Source organism: Cryptomeria japonica, chromosome 3 (genome assembly GCF_030272615.1).
Source record: "Cryptomeria japonica chromosome 3, Sugi_1.0, whole genome shotgun sequence".
NCBI classification, from domain to species: domain Eukaryota; kingdom Viridiplantae; phylum Streptophyta; class Pinopsida; order Cupressales; family Cupressaceae; genus Cryptomeria; species Cryptomeria japonica.
Window position 1 is genome coordinate 479,571,942 of NC_081407.1, and position 20,469 is coordinate 479,592,410.

The 20,469-nt window shown below is 35.7% G+C and overlaps 1 protein-coding gene across 2 annotated transcripts in view; it reads left to right on the forward strand.

Moving 5' to 3' along the window:
- LOC131045348 (elongation factor G, mitochondrial) overlaps nucleotides 1-19,703 on the forward strand; it is a 110,899-nt gene extending 91,196 nt beyond the window's left edge. The window contains exons 20-21 of one of the 2 annotated variants that reach the window (XR_009105802.2): nucleotides 743-796; nucleotides 19,230-19,297. Coding sequence is in view for 1 of the 2 variants with exons in the window: in XM_057978937.2 (XP_057834920.1) it covers nucleotides 743-796; nucleotides 19,230-19,334 (159 nt within the window). In the remaining variant the exon portion in view is untranslated. Of the gene's footprint in view, nucleotides 1-742; nucleotides 797-19,229 lie in introns of both variants that reach the window. The other variant, XM_057978937.2, reaches the window with a different exon arrangement.
- The last annotated feature ends 766 nt before the right edge of the window (nucleotides 19,704-20,469 follow it).

Here is a 20,469-nt window from a genome sequence, read left to right on the forward strand (position 1 = left end):
GATCTATTCATTAAATTATAATATGCAAGAAATGTTGTTGTAAGTGACCAATCAAGCATTTTGCAGGGGCACTGCATCACACCATATAATGCCAATGTGCCAATCCTACAATAGCGGAGATTGATTGCTTTTTATAACTTTATATCCCATTTTAACTTTACAGTCAACTTCCTTATTTCATATCCAGTACAAGCTATCATCTCTCTCCATGATAGGGCGAGGAATTGATTTAAGATGATCAATTAATATAGTTTTCTAAGAGGCTGAGATTGTATAAGCCTGAAATTCACACAATGAATGATGCCTAATACCATTGCTATACGAATCAACCAAATAATATTTCACTCTTGTATCCACCTCTTGTGATAACACTCTTTTTGCTTCATCTGTAGTATTTAGACCTATCAAATGAGCACTACCTGCCCAAGAGTCCTTCCAAAAGTCTGTTGTTGCCCCATTGCCAATATTCCAAGACAGTCCTTTCCATGGAAAAAGTCCATGTGCAATTGTCAATATTATATTTGAATTTTAAATTTAAAGTAGACATTTTGAAATACTGGAATTGCAGCATCAAATTGTTAAAATATTGCAAATTCCATTTGATGGAAAGTAAGTATGTGCACTTTTCATGTTTATATTGAATGTTCATTCTTGAATTAGCTACAAATATTTCTTTAGAGCATTCTGAATTTGATTGATTTGGTTTTGTTCTTCCAATGCTAATGTTTAATATGGTTTTCAGGTACCTTTGAACAATATGTTTGGTTATTCAACGGCACTCCGGTCCATGACACAGGTATGTAGTGGGAATTGACATTTCCTAGTATTGTCTTGTATGCCCATTCTCATCATAAAGTAAAGGTATTGAACTTTATGTTAGAAGTTAGACATAAACAAATTCCTATTGGCTCATTCTTAAGGTATTTTAATTTGAATCCCCCAAAGCTTCTCAGCTCCTTCCAAATAGTTTTCCCACTCTCTTTTGATGATACAATACAGAAGGCTTCTTGGCTGTTGTACTAAAGCATGTGCTGAATTTCTGCAAATCCATTATTATGATCATAAATCAGGGTTTTCTCCTATTTCCTATTACGTTGCAATATTCTGTAAGTTAAATGTCAGAGCCTAATAACTTTATGACATGTCAATTGTACACTATTCTCTATTCTTGTCTCCTTTTTCTTAACCTCCTATTTTGGTGTTATACATGAACTATTTTGACAGAGCTTTGTTCTTAATTTAATATGCCTAGGAAATTGACATTGCCATGTCTAATAATTTAACTAGCTTAATGCTCTGGTTAGGCTTACATTATCATATTTACTATTTCTCTAGTGAGTTAGTCAATGATCAGCCTGAGCTTCTGTCCACTGTGATATAATATTCCATTGACCACAATTTATGTGTATTTGTAATAGTGTGTTGTATTGACTTTTCATTTAACAAGAATCATAAGTCTCTTAATGCTATGTTTCTTGTGAATTGGGCAACTCTACCTCACATGCACGTTGAGCTTTCCTAATGTTTATTCCTTTTTCAGACAGTAATGTTAATTTTAGATCAGATTGATAGCAATAATCAGAAATAACACAATGAACACACAGAACACAAGAGTACCCTGGGAAAACCTCCCTGTTGGAGGTGAAAAACCCAGCAATTAATCTCAGTTTATATTAGGCCATAATCAATATGTGACTTTACAAGTTTACTTCAACACTTGAAGCAATATGAACATCAGCATATACACAACAGTATGATGAACTTATCTGCAATATATTTGACTAAAGATGATTTGCTGCTGCTGATCATAGGACCATTCGCTGATCAAGGAGTCAATTCCCTGACCATGAATGATAATCGCTGCTCCAAAATTAGTTCGCTGTTCTTGGAGATGAATTCGCTGCCATAGGGATATGCTCGCTAATCTTTATGATGCAATTTGCTGCCCTTGTAGTTATATTCGCTGACTGGATAATTTTGCTGCTGATCAAGGATGTAATTCGATGTCTTCCATTGTGTATATGATGAATGAATGAACATTGTATATATATGTGATCTTAGCCACCTAATTCATCCTAGGTCGGCTCACAAGGATAATCAATTAATAATAATATGATGACCTAAAATTGACGCCCAATATAGGGTCAGCCCCATTGCATTTACAAGTTACAATGTTCAATATAGGGTTAGCCCTATCCACAAGTTACATCGCCCATTATAGGGCCAGACTAAATTACAAGTTATATTTAATTTTGCACATTTCATGTGACTAAGGCCGATAGGCCAATTAGTCACCCACAAGTTACATTATGGGTCACGCCCAATTTTCATATTTTCAAGTTATATCAACATCCTTAATGGTTACAAGTTAGATAATGCGTTTGGGTCCAGCCAATACAAGTAATACTTATATTTGTTCCAAACTAGCTATTATTTCAACACTCCCTCTTAGCTAGGGAGGATTTTAGCCAAATAACAAATCATCATGGACCTTTCCATGATATCCATCTTGCATTGCCCACAAGGGATGGATCCAAAAACCTTATTATGCACACCTGCAAGAAATGAATACACACAAATATATAAATACACATCATGAACTTCTTCCTGATATCCATCTTGCATTGCCCGCAGAGGGTGAGAAGAGGTCTTACGCCTCAAAACTTCTCTACTGAGAAGAATAACCTACCACCTTGCTTTCCGTAGAGGGTGGTTCCACCTTGCATTGCCCGCAGAGGGTGGAGGAGGTCTTTCACCTCAACCTTCTCCTAGAGAAGGATCTAATGTCACCTTGCATTGCCCGCAGAGGGTGACTCCACCTTTCATTGCCCGCAGAGGGTGGTTCCACCTTGCATTGCCCGCAGAGGGTGGAGGAGGTCTTTCACCTCAACCTTCTCCCAGAGAAGGATCCAACGTCACCTTGCATTGCCCGCAGAGGGTGACTCCACCTTGCATTGTCCACAGAGGGTGGAAGATGCAACTTAATGCATCACTAGGACTGAGACTCCCTCTCAGCCAGGCTGTGTTCTCCACAATTTCAAAGTCTCTTTCTGAAGCACACAAACTTCACTCTAACACAAGGCTTGGCGAGAACAGCTGCAATTTGCTCATCGATTTTGTCATATTCAGCTGAATGACACCTTTCTGTACCATATCATGAACATAGTGATAATGAGTTTTCACATGTTTTGGCTTGTCATGAAACACAGTATTAACAAACATCTCAATACAATTTTGATTGTTACAATTAATGACTGAGAGTTCCCAAGGTTGCCCAAACAACCTAGCAAAAAGCTTTGTGAAGCCACATTGCTTCACAATGTACTCAGCTTCAGCAATGCTCAATGCAACTCAGGACTGATTCTTGCTAACCCAAGAGATTAGAGCAGAACTCAAGTTGAAGCAAATTCCTGAAGTGTTCTAACACTTCCTGCCCAATCAGAATCTAAGTAGCCTTCTAGGGTGATAACAGTGTTGATTGGATACTTCAGCCCGTAGCCAACTGTTTCTCGCAAATATCTCAGGATATCCTTGGTTGCAACAAGATGAACATGCTTAGGTTTGTTCATGAACTTCTTGAAGGGCACTCACTGCATAGCAAATATTATGTCTAGTGCTAACTAGATGCATTGAGGATCCAATCAACTACCTGTAATCCGATGGATCTGCAAAATCAGAGTTAGCTGCAGATAAACTCAATTTCTATAGGAGTAGACATAGGTTTACAATCCATCATATCAATGGCATACTTTTCTTGACCAAGGATAAGATCTTTGCCATACTTCTAGTCCTAGACAGTAATGCATTAGGCCTAGATCCTTCATTCCAAATTCAGTGGCTAATTCTTTCTTACATCTAATGATGAGACTATTTCCAACAGTTATAAATAAATCATCCACATATATATAAGAAATAGAATTAGTAGTTCACCATTGAATACTTTTAAAGTAAAAGTTAGAATCAACATCATTCTTGCAAGATCCTAAACTAATCAAATACTTGCCAATCTTCTCATACCAAGCTCAAGAAGCTTGCTTGAGGCCGTAAAGAGCTTTTTTTAATGAGATTCTCTATTTTGATTCTCATAACCTTCTAGTTATTCAATATAGACAACATTAAAAAAACAGTCTTTATATCCAACTTCCAGCTTGCAGCATTAGCTATAACAGTATATCTAGTAGCAAGAGCAAATGTTTCCTTCTAACTATGAGCTACACATCTAGCTTCATATTTTCTTAAAGACTTCCATATGGAACTCCCTCTTGATTCTTAATGTAAAATTGTGGTAACCAAGTCTCATGAAGATAATATAAGAATCAATCAAGGAAGGCAGCCAACATAAGTTACCATAAATCAAAGATGAGAAATGCCAATTTTTTCGTTACTTCACTTTTACGAAATGGAGCCATAGCACAATCATTATGATCATGGCATACCTTCAAGTGAAGAAACTAAGCTCCCTCTTAAGCTTGAAGGCATGATAATTCAAGAATATCTTGAAGAGAAGCATCAACATGATTAAATATCTCTTTATTGACTAGACATCCACCATTGACAACATATGCCAAGATTGCTCAAAAGGATATTGCCAGTCTATGATCAACCTCAATCATAGCGTAAAGCTACACAACATTCTTTAAATGTAAAATTGTTTTCCATAGTTGAATAACAGAGAGTTAGTTGTGCCTAATCACATCAGAAAACTAAGGCAAGTGTCTGACTTTAGAAAACTTTGACAATCTAACATTTTACAAAATCCATAAGCAAGGTATATAAGCCAAATTTTCTTTCCAGCCAATGTGTAAAAACAGATATGAGTATCAACCACTCAAAAGGATACACATTGTAGTTGAGCACAAGTGTATGATCAAAAGACAACTTCAATAAGCTAGATACCTCATTCATCTTAGGTTTCATCATCGAGAGTACTTACTTCAAAAATGTAATAGGTAGTATGCTCAAATTGAAGAGATAATATCACAATGAATATTATGTGAGGCTAGTGAAAGCCACGACATAAAATGCATTAGAGCTAAAGGCAATCCGCTACACAAGAAGAGCAGAGCAAGGTTATAATAAATGTATAACAAAGAACATGAGAGCCTTTTATGAAGAGCTGAAGAGAACCAAGTGTTACACAGTCCCAGTCCTACATGCCAACCTTATTATAGAACAAAGACTACAGTCCGTATGATGTTAGGAGAGACACCAACAAGACTATTAAGCATTTCAAGATTTAGATAGAATATGATGCATCTGAACTATGCAACAAGTATCATCAGAAGAAGATAGAAGGGTCATCATTGGGCATAGATATTAAATAGGATGACTAAGACATCTTACCTTTACATGCCTACCACACCAATGATTAGAGGACACTATATGTTTTCAACTAAGGTTCCTTGTTTCTGAATCTCCTATAATTTTATTCAGCTTTCAATCTTCCTATTTGTGCTTGCTGTTATATCCATCATAATACTCCTAGTTTTATATCTGAATACACATGCTGAAATCTTAAGTGCCAAGGATGTATTTAGGTCAATGCATCAATTCGGATCATTACATATTCCTAGCAAACCACATCAAATAGGTTGAGAGATAAACATAATCAAAATAGAAAGTAGGACATAACCAAATACTAACTTCAATAATTCAAACTGGATTAGAACAAATTCTTAACACAAGAACAAAGCTCGAACTAGGGTGATTGTTACAAACCCTAGGAAGATAGTTATGCAACCCTTAAAGGAATAAAAGGAATACTAAGATCTGAAAAACAAGTGCACAAACTGACATGAAAGCACCCTCAGATGAAGTAGGTAACAAGCAAGAGAACCTTGTGCACTAGATAAGACACCAATAATAATAAGGCAATTAGATGCGAGTCTCCAAACCAAGTGGATCCTACAATTGAGAATAGAGGAATGAGAACACCTGAAATCTTATTCTTGCTATTGTCCCATCGATGCCTTCAATTTGTCAAGCTGTTAGGCCTTATAGAAAGAACTTGGCTCTGATACCATGTTAATTTTAGATCAGATTGATAGCAATAATTAGAAATAACACAATGAACACACCTAACACAAGAGTAACCTGGGAAAACCTCCCTCTTGGAGGTGAAAAGCCCAGCAATTAATCTCAGTTTATATTAGGCAATAATCAATATGTGACTTTACAAGTTTACTTCAACACTTGAAGCAATATGAACATCAGCATATACACAATAGTATAATGAACTTATCTGCAATATACTTGACTGAAGATGATTTGCTGTTGCTGATCATAGGACCATTCGCTGATCAAGGAGTCAATTCGCTGACCATAAATGATAATTGCTGCTCCATAATTAGTTAGCTGTTCTTGGAGATGAATTCGCTGCCATAGCGATATGCTCGCTGATCTTTATAATGCAATTTGCTGTCCCTATAGTTATATTTGCTGACTGGATAATTTCGCTGCTGATCAAGGATGTAATTTGATGTCTTCCATTGTGTATATGATGAATGAATGAACCTTGTATATATATGTGATTTTAGCCACCTAATTCATCCTAGGTCACCTCACAAGGATAATCGACTAATAATAATATGATGACCTAAACTTGGCACCCAATATAGGGTCAACCCCATTGCATTTACAAGTTACAATGTTCAATATAGGGTTAGCCCTATCCACAAGTTACATTGCCCATTATAGGGTTAGACTAAATTACAAGTTATATTTAATTTTGCACATTTAATGTGACTAAGGCCGATAGGCCAATTAATCACTCACAAGTTACATTATGGGTCACACCCAATTTTCATATTTGCAAGTTATATCAACATCTTTAATGGTTACAAGTTACATAATGCGTTTGGGTCCAGCCCAATACAAGTAATACTTATATTTGATCTGAACTAGCTATTATTTCAACAAGGAAGAGAGGACATCCATCATCCACCAAGATGTCTCTACTCCATCTATTTTTCCTTTGGCTCTTTTCCTTGTATGCTTTGGACACTGTACCTTAATTATATATTTCCAAATTTTTTTATTCCTTGTAGTTGGTTAGTGCCTTTTTGTTTTTGTAGAACTTCCTGTTAACTAGAGAAATTCTTCCCAATGGATGCAACAAATACATTCAGCTCTTGATCTTGCCACTATTTCTTGCTTTGCTAGGGAATTTTTGGAGTTTTTTTTGAAAATGATATTTTAAAGCGAGCTCTTGCTGTTTGCGTGATGATCTACTTATTTATGTTGAATGTAGAGCCTTCATCTTCTGACTTTTCAGGGTGATTGTCATGATTCTGTTGATGTTGTTTGACCAGAATGCTAAAATATACTTGGTTTGGTCAGTTAGACCAATTAAAGAATTGCTGTGAATCTCTCAAAATTTTTAACAATTTGTAGTAAGGGTCTCCATCATATGGTCTCTGATTGTACATTAAATGAAATCTTCTTTTCAAAATTTCTTGGTTCATCATGGAGGTTTTTCTCTTGCAGACGATTTTCTACTTTTTTTCATTGTTATTCTGTTGTTCAGAACATGCACAATTTTGGATCGGTGATCATTTCATTGTACAAACTTAATTTTGGATTTTAAACAAATTAGGCGACTCACTTGAAATCTATCAAATAATCTGACATGTTCTTTAAGGCTCAAGTCACATTGCAGATCTTTGTTTTGAGGTCTCCTTAAATTCAATTATCTCCACTTTAAAGGGCTTGGGAGTGTTTGCATCTATACATTTTGATATTGGTAAATATTATTAATAATAAAATGGAAGACCCCAATGATTACAGAAAGAACATAAGAACAGGAGGATAGCTAAAAATGACCACCTAAGAGGTACATAGAAAAGGCAAACATTGAGGGGCCAGATTTTAGTCTCCGGCTACCTTATTATTACGTTACAACAAAAATTTCGGTGTGAAAACCCACCGAGGCCATCCATACTTTTGCTAGCAGCTTTTGCATAAGTTTTTAAGCTCTGTTGATTGTATTGATAATCGATCTCCATAAAAATGACTGGGTAATGACTTAGAACCTTTTGATGAAACTTTTTAGTCATTTCAAGAGGGCATCATTGATTATTATCTCCATTTTGGTGACATTGTTCAAAAGCTTACCCATCCTTGTGAGTTTCAGTGAACTTTTTCCCTTTCCAGTTGGTCTTTACAGCACTTCACGATTGTTCTTGTTTTGTCCAACTGTCATATCCCCCTCATATTCTAATAGGGGGAAGTTTGAATGTATCCTTAAATAACGATATTTAATGATTATTATTGATATTAATCAATTTTTATGCTATATTCTGATTATTGTATTCACATTAAAATTGTAATTATTGATATTCATGTTGAATTATAAGCAACCAATAATGATTGCCTCCAAGCAATAACGATAAAGGAAGGGCAGCGACCTTTCAAAGGGGATAAATAACTAAAGATTGCGACTATTGTTTGTGGCCTTCCACCATGGGTGGAGGGGGGATAAATAACCTCTGAGTTTTGAAGAGAAAAGAGGTAAGTTGGATCTACACTCGAATCTGAATGAAAGAAGAGAATTAAAAGCAGGATACTTTAGCAGAACAGAAACAATAAAGGGACCGGCAAAAACTGTAAGAACTTTCCATTATCTGCATTAATAGACATAGGCCAATCTGGCACATTTCTTTTGTTACACAGAGCATCGGATCTTTTAGAGTAATCAATAATTAATCACTGAATAATAGTTAGGCATTACATTGATATTAAAGATCAATATTACATTTCTGTAATTACTATTAAGTTGAGAACATGGCTGCTAACAATTGTACATAAACCTTACACTAATTTTCAATGTATGTCGAACACAAATAAACATGTGCATTAAGAATTTAGAAATGTAAAAGAAATATGGAAATAAAAATACCTTGAACACCAAGAATTACAGAAAAAATGTGTTCTTAGTCACCTTACATTGCCTTTAATCACTCAAAGAGAGCTCAAATGCTATGTGAGAGAAAATGGATGTTGGATTGGGATTTAAAGGCAAAAACATTGATTTTTTGCCAAATTCAAGCCATGCAGCTCTTTTTTCGTGTCAGGCACCTCCATCATGTGGAGTTGGCAAGTACTTGCTATGAGTGTACATGTTGGACTTGTGCTGGCTTGACAGCAAGTAGCTCCTTTCAAATTTGACATGTGAGTACTCATGAGAATCATGAGTTCTCCAGGAGTTTTAGAACCATGGTCCCAACAAATTATCAATTTGAAGAAGAGGGCACCTTTTGTTTTTGACCTTGATCTAACAAAGATTGAAGTTGTTTTTAACCTCATTATCTTCCAACAGTTATTGTTGATAGAGAGCAAAGTTAGGGAGAGGACAATTGAGTTATTCTTGAACTAATGCTTGACTATTCTCTTAGGTGTTATACGTTAGGTTCTTGGTAACTTCCCTTGATTGATACAGCAACTATTCCTGTATTCAAACTATTTCATTGTTGTGCTTCTCCTTAAAGAGACAAATTAAACTTTTGACCAGCATTTGTCAATCATTTGGTTTGATTAGCATTTACCAAGGAGAGTTTTGATTTATCCACATATGCATCTACCACAACCTCATTGTTATAATGTTCATTCATGTTAAACTTAACTTTGTGTTGCTTGATGACCTCCAAAACTACTATTTGTTTCACACAATCCAGTCAAAAAGGATTAGGATGTTATATGCAACTATCCCAAGCTTATTTGCGAACTCTTTGAAAATCAAACATTCTTGTGAACAAGTAAAGAAAAGAATACTAAAGTTTTCTTTTCAGTTTGAACCGTGATATTAAATCGTTTAGTAAATTCACTTTAATCTTGAGACTCATTGCTACTCAAACATACTCATTACTAGTCCTCAAATATTGCTACTGTGTACTCTAGCTTTATCTTTACCTGAAATATTGCCAATTAAGAAAGATTTTCTACTCAGAAAATAGGACAAATTTTCTTCTCTCGGAACCACTTAAATTCATCTGATTTAGAAATTGGTTTTGATGTTCTTGTAGCCAATGAATACGCATGGTTTTCATTGGTGCATGACTAAATTCAAATTTGCAAAAGAAATTTGTTTTTATTCATTAATTTGATAAATTGAAATATAGTTCAACTTGGGCTAAACAATAATCAAATTTCTCAGCATTTACTGTATAAAGGCCAAATTTCAATATTGACTTCCTCTTTAAATGGTGATGGAGTTAGGGATATTTTTTGCCATGGGACTGCTCCTTATGGATTCTTGCTTCATCATCTTGAGGCACACTTAATATTGACTTCCTCTTTAAATGGTGATGGAGTAAGGGATATTTGTTGCCATGGGACTGCTCCTTATGGAATCAAGGTCTATTTTTTCTTAGATCTTCATTTGCCTAGGGAATGTCCATGGAAACTGTAAGCTTTTCACAAGAGCTCCCTTTTACAACCTTTTATTTCTTGCTTCATGAGGCTGAATTTCAATATTCACTTCCTCTTTAAACAGTGATGGAGTTGAGAATATTAATTGCCATGGGGCTGCTCCTTATGGTCTCAAGACCTATTTTTTATTTATTCTTCATTTGCTTAAGGAATCTCCATGGAAACAATAACATTAAGCTTTCCATGAAAGCATCCTGTCTCTCAAGCTTCCTTGTGGATTGGGAAATGCTTGCAACTTCCTTTCCCAACTTTTTGATTCTTGCTTCATCATCTTGAGGCACACTTAATGAGTGATGCCTTTCACTTGTTGATTCTAGCTAGATTCACAATGGTGACAACAAAAAGAGGAGTCCAAAGAAAATATGTTGTGCATTCATCAAAAAACTCACAGAGACAAAAATATGCAAAAAAGAATGCAAAATTGTTTATCTTAAAGACAAGTTGAAAATGGAAACTGATCCTATATTTATAGAGTGACAACCATTTGATCACATCTTAGCAGTATAAATACATAAAAAATTCAAAATACAAAATAATGGCCATTGGGTGTCTAAACACCTTACACCCTTTCTACAACTTCATGGATCTCTGAATTGATTTAATCCTCTATTATTGGAATATGTCATACTAGGAGTTATGAGTGTTTGAAGTTACTCTACTTAAGTCATTTTTATAATTGAGATTAGTGGCTTAATTGAATTGAATTTAACTTATTGCAGGATCCAATTCAGATCACATTCATACAAACCTGCTACCAACAGTTGCATGTCTAAAAATGTACAAAGCAAACCTCCAGAAAGGGATTGATGAATATTAACTTCAAGTTTGTCCATGTCCAGTTTCAAAACTCGATAATCCTCCATTGCCTCCAGACATGTATACCCCATCTTCTGTCTGTAAAAGATTCTCTTTTTGTCTGTTGCTTCTTGCTCTAATTTACTTTGGTGCCAACTCTGAGCTACCTCTTGTAATTGCATACCGTTAGGGTAGGAAGAGTTGATATCCCTTCACCCTTTACTCTGGACCACACCTTAAAATTCTGCTCCTAAGCTGTGTAGTCAACACATACAACAAAGAGAACCTACAGGCATATGGATCTGAACTATAGGATCAACACGCATCAAACACTAGTAGATTTGCTCCTCATATGGTACCAAGAACCCATTAATATTACTATTGCACCACTTTGTGTGTTGTTTATTTATCTATACTTAGTTTTTACTATATCTGATTATTTTCATGACCTTTAAAGGATAAAACTACTAAGGAAAATTTCTCTTCACGTCATCTGTCAGTGAATCTTTGTCTTAGCCTCCTTGAATTCAAACGTTTATGTAGTTTCTATATTATCATCCAATTTTTTTGCATGGCTGTGAAGGACAACAACTAATGGAAATTTCTACCTCTCACATTGTCTTTGAGCTATTCTTTGTTTTCAGACCTTATATTCAGTTGCTTTCTCTTTAAATAGTCTAATAATTCTCATTTATACATTTTTAATTCTATTTTCTCATTATTTTCCATAATCTTTCAAAGTTAAGAGTATCAAAGGAAGCTTATTCTCCTCAACCCTCACCATTCAAAATATGATATGTAATTGACCTTAACCATGCCATGAATTTACCTCCACATTTCTCTACCATCAAAGTTTGGCTGGATGCCCAGCAAATTATTTTCAAACTACCTCTTTCTTTGATCTACTGATGTGGCATTTATTGCTCAAGAGGTTTAGCATCTAACTTATTTTTAAAAATCGTTTCCCCATCTTTTGGATGGCCTTCAAGGAGAAAGCTGGCAATTTTTTCTTATACATCAGGGAGAACCTTTGTTTTGAGTTGTCCATAAATTCAGTAGTCTTCTCATTGAAGGGATTGCGATTTTTTTTTAATCTGTACTATGATACTGTTCGTCCACTCCTTTGGTTGAACAACTCACAAAGTACTCGAGTTCTTCGAGATTTGTTTTGCTCTACAAGTATTTCCACTAAAAACTCGCCAACAAAACTCGGCGATTGTGTTGCAAAAACCTGCCTTCATGAAAAAAAGGCCCAGATGTGTCAAAAAATTGACAATTTCTTTTGAACCCCCACTTCCAATCCATGGGGGAATAAAATGTTCCCTAGCACCCCCTCTATTGTTGCATTTTCCTCACATCTAACACCTTGTGCAGCTTGTTCTTGCTACCCCTCAAACCCATTGCATTCGCCGGTCACCACTCCCAATTTCCCCACTAGTTACTGGGATTCTTGTCATATAAGAAATTTTATTACAACGAGGGGGTCTAGGAGTGGAGATCAAAATCGAGAACTTAGACAACTGATTTTATCACTATAATAATATCAATGATCAATGATGAAATATCATACTATCAATATCCAAGATTCTAATGAGATTATTAGAAATTTAGAACCTCTCCCAAAGTTTTAATTAGACCAGGGAAGAGAAGATGTAAAATGTTGAAATTTGCAATTTATGAATTATGCTGAATCATGATAATATTCAAAGGCAATGATCATGAATTCATAATAGCTGTCAGCTAACTAATATATTAGGATTCCACACGAGGATGCGATTTTGTACTCAATTTGCATTCAAATCAATCAAATTTAATAGAAAAAATTTATGTACTCATTTATGGACTCGTTGGATACATCTTGTCATTGAATTTTGCAAAAAAATAAAAATAAATTGTTTCTGATGAAATTTAAGCAATTTTTAAGTTAGTTTTTGCCAAAATTTTGTTGAGTCGCATTTTTTGGGCTTGCCAAGTTTTTGCTGAGTCTGAGTTTTTCAACTATGTGTAAAACTACGCAGCAAATCTCTCTTCCTAATTATTCAGAGTACCATATATTTATTGATGTTAATTATTTAAGTTACCGATTCAGGTACAAACTCGGGTCACGGGTATGACAATTTTTTCCCTTGGGTATTGGTACGGGTACGTCCGTACACATACACACATATATGTTCAAACATCAAAATTATAAAATATAAACTGCCACTACCATTATTACAATGATACAATCCATACATTGTAACTTTTCCATACATAAATGATAAATCCATAATTGCCAATAAATATTCATAATATCGGAAATGTAATATCATATTCATAATTTGCAAAAATGATAATATTCAACTTTCAAGTCTCAAAATGTCACGACACAATGAGAATTCAAATCATAAGCCATATGGGATTTAATCTGCATATTTATCTTCATCTGAAGCATCAAGCCCAAGCCCAAGGTTATTATTTGGTTCAAATTCAACATCATTTGAACCACAATCCATTGGAATGCCACTCCCACTAGCTGTGTCTCTTTCAAGTTCCATAGCTGCCTCATCTATGGAGCATTGGAGACTTGGGCAAGTTGTGCAACTGTAGCATCTAAATCAGCTCACTCAGGCTAGATCCCAATTCCTTGTTGCACCCGCATTATATTCAGGTTTCTTATGTGATAATAGATGAAGGTTGGAGTGTTGTGGATCAAATCCTTTGCTTTCTTTGCTTCCAAATGATTATGCTTGGGATAGAAGTTTAATTGCAAGAGGCTGCAAGAAAATGGAGCCTTGAGCATGTTCATACCACCACTCATGAGCATCCAACCCATATTTGGCTTGAAGAGTTACAACATGATATTTTGTAGATACGAATTGGCCAAACTCCTTCAAGACAATATTTCTAGTCTCCTCATCTAAATATATTTTTTTAAAAGCAGCCCTATAGCTAGTAGCAACCTCCGCATCTCTATATGGTGGCACCCTCCTTGGTGTTGCAAGCATCTCCGCGTTATAGAACTTTGGCGTCAAAACAAATGCTAAGAGATGTGAGGGGGTGGTCATCTTGTTCCAACGGTCAACAACAATTCGTTGCACAACTTTGAAAAATGTTTTCGTTGGGTCATTTTCCTTTTTCTGTATTATTTCTCTCATTTTTTCCACCATGCAATCCATGGCATCATAAATTTCACCCAAACATGGGCTATCAATACTAGCATACCTAATCATGCTCATGATGGGCTGTGTGAAACTCAAAACATATTCCACACGATCCCACCATTCATCATCAAGGATCAATGCTCTTACTTTTTGAGCTCTTTTTGTGTTGGATTGCTTCCATACACTCCACAAGGTGTTGGTGACCTTAGCACTCAAGGCCTCTCGCACCTTCACAAGTCGTCTTAAGACGCGCATGTGAGATGAAAATTGTGTTTTGGAAACCTAACATGGCATAAAAAATACACAGTATATATCAACTACAAAAAAACAAACTAAATAACTAAAAAATAAAATTTAAATTACCTTCAACAACTCCAACTTGGAGAAGGTCCTAAATATGGCTTGTGACATATGATGATTAGTATGTCACACACATTTGAATAACCTCGCCCTTCGTGTACACTTGTTTCACCCAATCAATTTGTGTGTCAACCTTTTGCATGATTAAATTTAGTGTGTGGACTGCACATGGTGTCCAAAAAATATGACCATATGTAGCCTACACTATAGTCCCACCCGCTCTACGATATTTAGCTTTGTCCATTATGACATGGACAACATTTTTAGGCCTTACCATGTCAATGGATTCTATGAGGATATTGGCAATGAAATTTGCATCTTTCACTTGCTCCTCACAATCCACCACTTTCAAAAACATTACCCCTTTAGGGAACACTGCTATAACATTGAGTAATGGCCTATTTTACAATCTTTCTATCCATCATAAACGATGGACACACTTGTTTCCGGCCATGTATCTTTGATGACTTTCAATGGTGTCTCTACGGAAGCTTTCTCCTTTGCCAATAAGGTGGTTTGCACCCTTTCATACCCAGGACAAACATAATCAGAATGTGTATTGCAAAGGGTATGCACCATGTCTTGAAAATAAGGTGATTTGACAATGTTGAAAGGAAGCGCATTGCCATAAATGCAATGAGCAACGCTTTGATCGACAACCTCTTTGATTTAATTTTTGAAGTTGGTATCCAATGGGCCTCTTTTTCTTTTAACCACAACATTTTTTGGTTCAGAAGGTGGTGGCATTGGCATGAAAGGATGTGGGCCAACGAGCCTTGTGGAGCCACTACTTCTAGGCCTATTCGAGCTTGCCTTGGCAAGAGGATGATCAATCTTTGGTTTGCTGCTTCTCCTATTGGCTTCCTCTTGTTCTCTAATATATTCCATAACTAGAGCTTTTCGCAGCCCTTTGCCATTTGATCCCTCACAAAATTCTATTCCACGTCAACATATGAAGCAAAGGTGACCTTTCACTCGATAGTATGAGCTGGTATGCTCTTGCCACAATGGTTACATCGCCAAAGATAACTCCCACCACTAGACATTTGCTTGATCATTGTTGTATGATGCCAAAGTGGTGAATCAACATCAATTTTAAAAGGGTTTTGTTGTATTCAGGCCTAGGCTACTAAACTAGAGTTTGCACTTGCACTTCTAGACTGAGCCATCCTGTATGAATAATGAACCTAAAATAAAAAAATGGAAGATTCAACATTATTGAAAAATACTTAAAAAATTTGGCATTATAAGCCCCAATTATGCATTCAAAGTGTAAAAAATATTTAGAACTTATAAAAATCCCCCAAAAAAGCTTGGAAAACCTTGAAAACTTGAAAACAATTGAGGATTAACTCCCCTTTGATGGCTAAATCTGCCTTCTCCAACGATTCCTAAGCCTTTGGTGCGTGTCTCACACCTTTGTACTTAGCAGTGTTACCCGGGGACGCGTCCCCGACTTGAAAACCCCCGTCCCCGTCCCGGGGATGTTTCGGGGACTTGGGGACGGCCAGGGGACGTTTCCCTCCGTCCCCAAATTGTCCTGCATTTTGAGGGGACGTCCCCGAAACAGGGGGTTTCCTGCCCTAGCTCTGGGGGACGTCCGTACGTCCCGGGGACGGCCAGACGTCCCCCATATCTAAGGCCATTAAAAAATATTAAAAAAAAACAAACTTGTATTTTCAATTTTTTAAATTTTTTTTCTAATATAGGCCCCTTGACCCCACCTTGGGGGCGTTGCCCCCAAACCCCCGTTGAAAAATATGGGGGGAAACTGCGTCGATAGAAGTAGGGAAAATTTAACCTCTTTGTTTTGACATTTGTATGTTATTTCTTTAATATCTATTATGATATGCATATTGACAATGTGAATGAATTGAAATTCTGATTTATGAATGCATAATTGCATATTGTCTATTGAGTATTAACAATGTTGTATGTTCAGAATTTACATTCTAAAATGTTTTCAACTTTTCATAGTATCATACACATGCTATATCCATGTTTTATTGTTTTCATATGAATATAATGTATGTATGTATGCATGCTTTATCCATGTTTTCATATGAACATTTAGAATTTTGAAATTTTCCTATATATTTTAAATTTTTCCTATATTTTATATAGCTGTCCCCTTTGCCGTCCCCAAATTTGGCAAAAAAATTTGCCGTCCCAGAAACGCGTCCCGCCGTCCCCTGCCGTCCCCGTCCCGGAAACTCAAGGTAACATAACTTTGTAGCCTTCACCTTCAAAGAAAAATGCAACCACCTTCAAAACAAGCTTGGAAGAAATAAAATGGTGAAAAATGCAAGTGAAATTAGTTAACGAGCAAATAGAAGGTGAAAAATGTCTCATATGGGCGAAACTAGGTTTCAATGATTTTAAAAGGAAAAAAAATAATGTTTTTTTTATTATTGGTGGGGCCGTTTTTGGTTGCCCACACGTTTGGATATGCTCGGATGCGTTCCCGATGCCTGGGTTCTTTGTGGGTATGGCATAGTTGGATCCCTGTATCCACAGAGTTCCCGCTGTAATGTCCCCAATTTGAAAGGTGACAATTAATTAAATTGATTTTTATTAAGTTGTCAAAAATAAATAAAATATCCAATGATAATTTAATATTAATTAATTCAATTAAACAAACAATAAAATAATATCATAAATGTCACTTTATTAAATATGGTCGGCCAAATATTCTAGAAGCTTCTTGAAGTTCTTTACAAGGAGAATGGATGGAGGAAGTAAGGCATGCTTTTGATTTGATAAACGTTTTAGTGATTTTTGGAGACGAAAACCTTCAGGAGTTGGATGGAAACCTAGCTCTTCTTGGGAGTGGATTCGTGATGGAGTCTTATCTTACGTGTGAGCCAAATTTGTGAAGTCTTCCGTGGAGGCAAATTTGCAGAATAGTTCTAGTAATGAAGATATTGCCTGAGTTGAGATAATTTATATATAGTTTGAGAAAATAAGTTGTATTTATTCTGAATATATTTAATCTTGTTGAGGCTTGCCGTAAATCTTATGGGACCCAAATCTTCATGGGTTCTCTCTTAAGTCAAGGTATATGAAATATCAAATCATATCTGCGGTTATATAAAATTGCCACTGTTGTGGAAACGTGGTATGAGCCGACTTAATTAAAAGTCCCATATAAGTTTGTATTATTGATGCAAATCTTTTCAAGTGTCTGCTATTGGCAAATGGATATTTTGGGCTTGGCATAGCACTGCGAATGTTATTGTGAAGTTTTATCTGCCGTTGGAAAACCGACTCATCTGCATGAAGCTTTGAAGACTTACATGGAAACTGTGAGTTCTTTCTCCTGTATCGTATTTCACTAATGAGTCAATGACAATAGCCCAACACTAACTGGATTGTGTGAAGGCCCCACTCCTAGGCGTGGATGATATTGCAACCAATAGTAGTGTTTGTATTGGAGGATTGAGTACTTGCCTAATTCTGCAATCACCGGGAATATCCTTTGCAGCCGGCTTTACATACTATTGTTGGTAACAACTGTGAATGTCATTGGCCGTGCAGAAATATATATATAAGACTATTGCCTTTCAACGCAGAATTACATCTTTATCTTATCGATTGGAAACTCTATTCTCAGGAAGCAGCAAATGAGAGGCTTGACAGATTTCATTTTCAAGTCTGTGTAATAATCTGGTGATGTTGAACTGTTTCATTGAAAGCAAGCCTGCTATTTGAAATTCTGTTTCTGTTCAAGAGTTTCTTTCTTGCTGTTAATTTGATGCCTTAATCATTCATGTTGCAAGTATCATTAAAACTCTGTCATTCTACATTAACTGTTTATTGGAATTACAAGTGCAAAATTGGAAAGAACAGTCAAGTCTATTTCGCCTGGGTGCCGGGAACAAACCCGTGTTGAACCCAGGTGTGAACCCTGCTTGCACCGGCACCTGGCTTGTAATGGTACTGAAATCTGGGGCTACATGCAAGAACCTGGTAGCTCCCTGTTTTTGCAACATCAATGTTCGCACATTTGTTTGCACAACCCTTCAAATGTTAAACCATGGTTTCAAAACTCATCTAGTACTCACCTAACTTGCGAGCTATTTTGTCAGCTGCATAAATTACCTATTAGCTCACCTAGCCAAATTATGCTGAATTTTTGGCAAGTTTTGGCCAGTACTCCCCAAGTTTACCTGGTGAGTTTTTGAAACTCTGGATTAAACTGCTAAACAAAATTTCTCATCCCCTTCATCCAAAATATGTCAATAGATTTTATTAACCATGCACAAATGTAGCCATGTGTTTCTCTAGCAAGTTTTGGAAGCTCTATTTTCACACTTTCGGCTCTTCTACAAGATTTTTATGCCTCGACTCAAATGTTTTCTTGAACTTCATTCTTTGATACAGACATCATCTTCTGCTTGTGTTCATTTTGCCTTGGACATTTTCTCGCTTGCCTCTGTTGAGTATTATTTTGTTGCTTGCTTGACAGAAACTATATTAATTAACACAACTAATTTGGCAATGCAGGGAAAAGGTGAATTTACTATGGAATATCGGGAACATGCTCCAGTCACTCAAGATGTGCAGATGCAACTAATGAATAATTACAAGAAAACAAAAGCAGCTGAGTAACTGAGGTCTGAAGATGGGATCAAGCAAATTTCAGTGGCTCTTTTTGGTGGTGCAAGGATTTTATCTTCTGGAATTTTTCATATATTGCCGTCCAAAGTGAATACACTGTTGATCTACTTGCTGGACATAAATACGAGAAGAGAGTTGGTGGCATGGTGCATTTTAAAAAAATAATTTATATAGATTGATGATTAGTTTTATTCAAGGGAATGGCAAAGCATTCGCTTTTATATCATATGAGCATTTGATGCTGGCAATAAATCATTTGGTTTACCAGAAATAAATATAATAATTCTTGAATTTGTAGCGGTTACATTGTACACAAGAAGTTTTGATCAATATAATTAGTTGCTGTTTAGCACTTAATGACCTTAAGTTTTCTGCAAGCATTGAACCAAACCGAGATATGGCATGACATTCATAATATTTAGGATATAACTAAAATGCATGTTTTTGTAAACAGTCAGCAGATGTCTGAAAATTTGTTTTTTTACATATTTAAGAATGGAAATGCCTACCACATTTTTATATAATATATTTTAATCTTCTAATATTTGCCAAAATTTTCTCATAATTTGAATGAATTGCTTATTTCTTATTTTACACATTTTTAATTTAAAACAATAATTTTGATAAATACGCTCATTTTAATGCTTTTTCCTCATAAAATTAATGCACTAGTGTAATAACTGCACTAAGATAATTACAAGATAAATGTATTTACATGTACTTTTTAACTAGAAAATTGTACTGTAGGAATCACATCTTTCATCTTGCAATAGAACTATGCTAGGGTGAGCAATAATCCTTGAAGCTAGAGACATCAAATCAAGATGTCAACAAAGTGGGTAAACCAAACATCAGAGGTGTGTACACCCTAGCCATAACAACTAAGTACAAAATAAAACAACCAAGCAAGGGGTAGCCTCCTAAGGGAAACAAGACGATGAAGGTCAAAATTAGGGATGGATAACTTAACAATATCACTTTATCACCACAACACCAATGTAATGTAAGATTATATTTACAATAGATATTTTCTTTATAACGTGAAGATCTGAGGTTCACAAAATGATTCTTTTGATGAGAAATTTTTATTGATACACTTAATCACATACATTTGGTTGTAGACAAG